At 41.9% G+C, this 7,579-nt stretch overlaps 1 protein-coding gene across 1 annotated transcript; it reads left to right on the top strand.

Annotated features, from left to right (window-relative positions):
• Positions 1 to 274: 274 nt before the first annotated feature.
• On the top strand, positions 275 to 3,333 carry nkx3.3 (NK3 homeobox 3). Its single transcript, XM_049600891.1, has 2 exons — positions 275 to 760; positions 1,495 to 3,333. Exons 1-2 carry the CDS (start codon positions 481 to 483, stop codon positions 2,016 to 2,018), a joined length of 804 nt encoding a protein of 267 aa, XP_049456848.1. The 5' UTR covers positions 275 to 480; the 3' UTR covers positions 2,019 to 3,333.
• The last annotated feature ends 4,246 nt before the right edge of the window (positions 3,334 to 7,579 follow it).

The following is a 7,579-nucleotide window of genomic DNA, read 5'->3' as shown; positions in this document are numbered from 1 at the left end:
TTCACAACATCCACTCTGAGTCGCTAACTCCTGTCCAAAATGACTGATTGAAATGTCCAAGAGAGTCCAATCACTCTCCTTGCCTTCATGCTTTAAAATGCTTCGACAATTTTAGCCATATGAAGCTCACCAAAGTGAAATAGTTTACAAAATCAGTGTCCGCCGTCCTCAAGTTAAGAGCGCAGAGCGCAGCATGGAGCTGGGCGGTGCAGAGGAGGGACCAGTCACACTAAACAGCCTATCAAAGGTTAACTGGAGCTGCTGCTGAGAATGTTGTTAAACACTTGACAGCTCCTGATGTAGGCTGTTCATTAGCAGAGCGGACTTAGATCACCACAATTAAATTAAATTAAAGCAATTAAAGACAGCGGGGAAAAGATCGAATCAGTGAGGACTTCTGCTTTCGAGTGGCTGATCTCTTCATGCCTCCAAATAGATCGCATGCGCGCGTGAGGACAGATCCGTGCTCTTACATTAACCATGACTTTGAGTTTTTCGCCTTTCTCCATCAAAGACATCCTCACCGGACGTGATGCCCGGGAAAAGCCCGGTACCAGGAGGACAGGCGAGCTCTGCGCACAGAGGCGCAACATGTGCACCGGGCATGACACGAGAATCCCTGATCGGTCTCATCACGAGGCGGATGAGAACTGCATCCACTCGGAGAGACTTCCTGCTGATCTCTGTGTGTCTGTTGGGAACCCCCGATCTGATGCGTACATCGAGGAGGCCACAAGAGAGCAAACTGAGCTCAGGGAAGGTGAGCAGCTTTATTCTAGTCCTCTGTAAGGAAATGTAAAGACTCTGTAGTTTTACGCAGAGACATATGACATTAGATTGACAATTTGGCTTGTTCCCTGCATTTAAATTTCATTTGCGCAAATAGGCATCTTGAAATAAGAGATAAAGTCACGCAATTTAAGAAGGAAAAAGAAATAAAATCTTTGTAAACAGGGTGGATTTGTCTCACCTCAGTCTCATCTTTTTGAGATAAAACATTGGTGTGACTCACAACAATCAAATTACATGATGGGATATTTTCATTTTGTGACTACATTTATCATATTTGTTTCCAAATAAAATGACAATTTCTGTAAATAAATCCAAAGATCTCTATAAAAGCGATTTGCCTCAGAGGGATCTGCGTCAGTGACACTGAGGGCCAGCAATGCAATTTAAATGCAATTTAATAGCTCCACAGTGATGAAGTTTTTGCCCCGACATTTTGTTGTCTTAGAAAGGACAGTATTGGAAAATTAAAGCATGACACCAAAAGGCTGTGTTGTAGAATCCGGGAGTTTGTGCTATGTAAAATGTTCGCCTTATTTATTCCATTGTATCTTGTGACTTTCTGACTGTGTGAAAGTGATAGGAGACAGAGGAAAGCCTCATACTGACCAACATCTGCACCTTGTTGATGTCACCTCTCAGTCACCACCTTGATAAACAACACACACTTATTGTCGTCACACATTTCTGTGGTTTGTCCTGCAGAGCAGCACCCAGGCTGTATGGAGCGGAACCAACGGCACACAGAGCTGACTGAGGCAGATGAGGAGAGCTGTCACCCCAGCGGGGAGACTGTCAGCTGCTCCTCCGATGAGCAGCAGTGCAGGCCCGGCACGAAGAGGCGCTCCAGAGCGGCCTTCTCTCACGCGCAGGTCTACGAGCTCGAGCGCCGCTTCAACACGCAGCGTTACCTCTCAGGACCTGAAAGGGCCGATCTGGCGGAAGCTCTGAAACTCACAGAGACCCAGGTGAAAATCTGGTTCCAGAACCGGAGATATAAAACCAAACGGCGGCAGATGGCGGCCGAGCTGGCGGCGCGCGGCTCGCCAAAGAAAGTAGCGGTAAAGGTGCTGGTGAGGGACAATCAGAAGCAGTACCATCAGGGGAATGGAGTACACATCCCAATGACTGTGCCACTGTACCAACAGGCCTGTCAGTACCACCCCTACCTGCACTACTACTGCCAGCCGTGGAGCCTGAGCAGCATGTCCTGTGGAGGGATGCTCTGAAGCCCTCTATTACAAGACTTGGACATGTGTCTCTTCTAACTCAAGGTGTTGGCAGCTTCCTGCAGTGGATCACCCTGTCCTGTCAAACTGACTGAGACTGTGCAGGTTTTGTTTGTTTTATATTAGGGTTATTGTTTTTCTTATAACTAGAAGCCAGTTTGGTATTTTGGCCACCGATTTAGGGTTCGTAGAAGGCAAATGCCTCTCACCATGACAAGGTAAATTTAGAGATACTCTGTAAATTGTTATAATCAAGGAAATTAAAATACTGTTAGCCTGCAGTGAAGATTAGTGTGGGCACATTGGAGACTTTGCAAAGCTCTTTTAAGACTGTCAGTTGCTCAGATTATTATTGTGTGGAAAAAAAGTTTCAAATTTAAGACAGATTTGAGTGTGGTTATTATTCTGTAAAGATTTATAAGAAAAAAAATAATTTAAAGGCTAAATAATGTTGACTACTGCTTTTTCACAATCTTATTTTCAAGACAAATTTGCTAAGGGACTGTACACAAATTCTGAAGGGAGTCAAAAAATGTGGTGAGTTATGTTTTTTTCTGTCTTTTTGCTGAGGGGAAGACGGTCGGACATAACATGACATTTGCCATGTTATGTCCGACCATCTTCCCCATAACTAGGGAAAAGATTGTTTATTTTATTAGCAACCCAATTTCTTTTTTAAAAATTTCAGCACTCCCCTGCAGGATAGTTTTCTTTTTTGTTTGTGTGTTTGATTCCTTTAAAAATCCAAACCAAACAGTTGTAAATTGTTTATAGTGTGCACAGTGGGTCATAAAGGTGTGTTCTGCTATATGCAGAAAACAATTCTGTTGGTGTTTCAGAGATTTATTTTTCTCATCACACTAAATGGTATTTTCACAAAAAGTTCTCTACATCCAGCTTTCTAATTTGTGAAAATTAATATCCCATAGGGTTTGCTTTCTTAATTACTGTGCTATATTTTGAGAGGGTATTTCAGTTGTTTTTTTTTTTTTTTTTGCAGTCAATGGAAGATTCCAAATTAAATATTAACAATGCTGAGGAGGGTGTTGTAATTTTAAAAATTTAATATTCAAGTCCCTGAATATCTCAGTACTGAGAAAATACAAAAAAATAGTTTATGAGGAAAAAATAGGGAGTGCTGCACTGGGGTAAGTCTGTGTAGTGAGTGTAAAAAAATCAGGTGCTCTTCAAGTAAAGATTAAAAACTACGCCTGGCCAGTTCACTCAGCGTAAAAGTCCCACTGCATTTCGAGACTCTCAATTTAAAACGTGTTGGTTCATCCATGTATTAATAAAGGATTTAACTACAGCCAAAGAGCCTCAGATGCATTTTTGGACTGCCTGCCTGGAGTGAGCAGGACAGTCACAGTTTAACAGTGGCGTTTAGTGGGTAATAGATGATATCCTACAATTAAGTACACTTAAAAATTATGCTTTCAATTGGTCCGTTTATACAAATACGTGAACTAAGTACAGTGGGTCTGAAAGAATGCAGCTGCTTTACAAATCATTTACAAATTATTTATAAAATATATGAATGTAAATATATTAAATCAGTGACACGCTCCACAGCAGTGGCTCCTGACTGGCCCATAGGATGATCTATAGTCCGCTTTCTTTGCCTCCTCGATGACTGCCAGCAACAGTCCATAATAAGTGACCAGACACAGCAGAAAGGAATCCTGAATTTATACAAACCTAACAAGAGAAAGCAGCTTATCTTGACATGTGAGACGCATGGCCGCGGCTCTGACATGTTTAGTAGGTATTTTATTTTTTTTATGGGACATCTTTATTGATGATGAAACTCAACGTAACACCTGCAAGAACACACTCTTTATAGAGAGTGTGTCTGTGTGTCAGCATGAAAATATAACTCACTGTATGCTTCAAAATGCAGACAACAGCTAATTTGATGTATTGGTTTCAGAATTATACAAAACTGCTAAATTTTACCAGCTTAACAGGATGGTTTTTAGAGGGAAAATATATTCAATGTCGCTTTTTAAAAGGGATTGTTTTGTATGTGTGTGAAGGGTCCTGCGTAGGCCTACGTCTCTACTGTGTGCTGCATGAGTCAGAGAGGGTCAATAGACCGTGAAGATGTTGCACCATCGAGCCGGGCTGCACAAGACAGCTCACATTAATCATGTCTTACTGAGAAGAGACACTCACCCCAAAGATATCTACACAATGGCCACACTTCATAGGAAATAAAACCCATAATTCTTAATTGAGCTGACGCGTACTTTGGCAGTATGCTGCTGGTACTTGACCGCCAAAACAGTGTGGCATAAATAGAGCCGACAAGCTGGTGAGGAGGGCACACAGAACACACAGTCTGCCTTGTCTGGTGTACTACAGATAAACAGATAAAAGACATTAAGGGGAAAAAGTAGATATATTTGTGTTCAGTGATATCGCTTTGGCACTACAGGGTAAACTGTGTGCTCATGTACAAAATGTCTGCAAGCATTTGCTGACATCAAGTAGCATCATGTCCATGTAAGCCTAGCTAATAATGTTGTTACAATACTGCAACATTAAAGACATTAAAGATCTGTGATGTAAAATAGGTACTTCAACTTCCCTTTTCCATGACAAACTGCTTTGGCAGGGCGGATCACCTTGTGCCACATGCTGGCACCAGCCCAAACCTCATTTATCTCTTATATCAAAACACCACTTCAAGTGATCCTAAGTGGTTGACACAATAGGTTTCTGTGGGGGAGGAATGATACACAACACACTCCTTTTGAGTTTCCGACTGGAAATCACCAGGGCACCATCAAGTCTAATTATTTTCACTTATTTAGGGTGTTGCTATTCAAGGCTCAGACAACTAAGACTATGCAGCAGAAAAAAGTATTGCATCGTGGCTCTGAGGTATGCCATTTTCTATGTGCTCTGATTAGTCGCATTGTGCTGGTGAATGGTTGCTTTAGTCATTGCTGCCAACCGTGACCAGATAAGAATTTTTTTCTTTTCCTGCACACAGTGATGTGATACTCATGTAAATTTCCACAGAGAACAAGTAAGGCCAGTCCAGTAACGGAAAGAAAATGTTGGGGTTGTACATTTCTGCAAACCACATGTACGTCACATTTGTACATTTCATACGTATCATATCAAGCAATTCTGATTACATGTATATGAGCTGACTGTCATCAGGAGGTGGAGGGGATGGTGGATGGTGTGCAGCAGACCATTGCAGACTATTGTTACGGCCCAACAGATGATTAAGTGGTTGTTTTAACAACACATCCAGGTAATTACCACCTAAACGGAGTTATTTCCAGCAAGACATTGGTGGTATTTCCAGCGGTGATTGCTCCATCAAAACTGAGACACCAGCCTCTTTTCTAGCGGCACTTGTGCCACCAAAATGGGTGTTTTTTAGTGAGATATCGCAGCATTTCCAGCTGAAATTTTGCAGCCAAAAAAAGATGTTTTTTTTAGCAAGACATCAGTGACATTTTGGGGTGTTTCGTAAAGAGTAATCGGTGGCATTACCAGTTGCAATTGTGCCACTGTAAATGGGTGTTTTTGGAGAGACATCAGCATCGTTTCTCAGTGTTTATTAAGGTGACATTAGTAGCATTTCCAGCAGAAATTGTGCCAGCAAAACTGAGCATCAGCAGCATTTCTAGCTGCTTTTAGCAAGACATTGTGGCATTTCAAGCAGCAATTATGCCACCACAAGTGGGCGTTTTTAGCGAGACACTGGCAACATTTCTGGATGTTTTGTAACGAGAAATCCGTGATATATCCAGTGATGATTGTGCCACCATAACTGTTTTTTTAGCAAGCCATCAGCGGCATTTCTATATGTTTTTTAAGGTGACATTGGCAGCATTTCCAGCAGCAACAGTGCAACTAAAACTGAGTGTTCTGTAGCATAACACCAGCAGCACTTCTGGGTGCTTTTGAGCAAGTCATTGTGGCATTTCTAGCAGCAATTGTGCCACCAAAATGGGTGTTTTTAGCAAGACATCAGAGGCATTTTTGGATGTTTTATAACGGGAAATCGGTGACATTTCTATTGGTGATTGTCCAACCATAACTGTTTGTTTTTTTAGCAAGCCATCAGCGGCACTTCTAGATGTTTTTAAGGTGACATTGGCAGCAATTCCAGCAGCAACAGTGCCATCAAAACTGAGTGTTTTGTAGCATAACATTAGCAGCATTTTTGGGTGCTTTTTTAGGAAGTCATCTTGGCATTTCCAGCAGCAATTGTGCCACCAAAACTGGGTGTTTATATCGAGGTATTGGTAGCATTTCTGAGTGCTTTTTAGAGAGATATTGTGGTTTTTCCAGCTGCAATTGTGCCACTAATAATGGGTGTTTAGTAGGGGCGGAGGAAATTTCCGAATCTTAGATGCATCGCGATTCAGACGTGGACGAATCTGAATCGATTCACAAACATCCAAATTTCGATTATTTAAATCTGTTAATTAGAGTAATACAGAAGGTACTAAATAATACGGAAGTAAGAAGCGCGGTACGTGTCATCTCCGGGACACTTTGGGATGCGCACCTAGAGCAGACACACCGACACGCGCACAGAGGAAAACAAACATGGCTGACCGCCACCCACCTCGCCGTGAGATCCGAACAGCTCCTTCTAATTCAACAGCTCCTTCTACACCGTTGACGGCGGAAGCGAACTGGACAAGAGTCACATTATATGTAAGCTGTGTCGTGCTAAAATAAAATACTTTGGCAACACAACAAACATGATTCCACCTGACGGAGGAGTCAGGGAGACAGCAGGCTGTTGTTGCTGTGGCGACTGGTGGCGCTACTGACCAGAGAACAATCGAGGAAGCAATTAGAAAGCTGCCACCCTCATCGGAAAAGGCGAAGCGAATTACGAAGGCCATCGCGGCATTTATTGCCAAGGATTTGCGTCCTTCTTCCGTCGTGGAAAATCAGGGATTTCGAGGACTGCTGCATACACTGGAGCCCAGATACACCATCCCATCCCGACGCTATTTCACCGACACTCCACAACCAAACCAAAACAGAAGTCATGGCCTCACTGTTGAAGGCAGGCAGGTAGATCGCAGTTACATGTGATGCGTGGACGTCTGTCGCCACTGAATCATTTGTTACTCTAACTGCACATTTTATCTTGTGATTTAAGATACCTGTTGTTACATTTGGTTCCATACAATGAAGTTATAACTTTCCAGTTTGCACGCATTTCCATTTATATGTTTAATAAAATATAATGGAAATGAATTCAACTGTTTCTTATTACAAATGCACTGTTTTAAAAATTGCAAGTGTTGAATGCTTATTCAGTGAGACAAAAAGAAATGTGTGTTGTGAAAAAGTGCATCAATATACATAAATTAAAGATGCATCAATAATCGTTTTATAATCGAATCGTAGCCCCTGAATTGTAATCGTTTTCGAATCGTGAGGTGCCCAAAGAGTCCCACCCCTAGTGTTTAGAGACGTACAATACTTTCAAAACTTTCAATACATCCGCTACGTAATAAAAATTACACATCCGTGGTTTGCAGAAACATTGCCAACATTTATTCTGGCAATTA

The sequence above is a fragment of the Epinephelus fuscoguttatus genome, linkage group LG16, assembly GCF_011397635.1.
Source record: "Epinephelus fuscoguttatus linkage group LG16, E.fuscoguttatus.final_Chr_v1".
Lineage (NCBI taxonomy): Eukaryota > Metazoa > Chordata > Actinopteri > Perciformes > Serranidae > Epinephelus > Epinephelus fuscoguttatus.
This window is presented reverse-complemented; position numbering and strand designations above follow the sequence as displayed.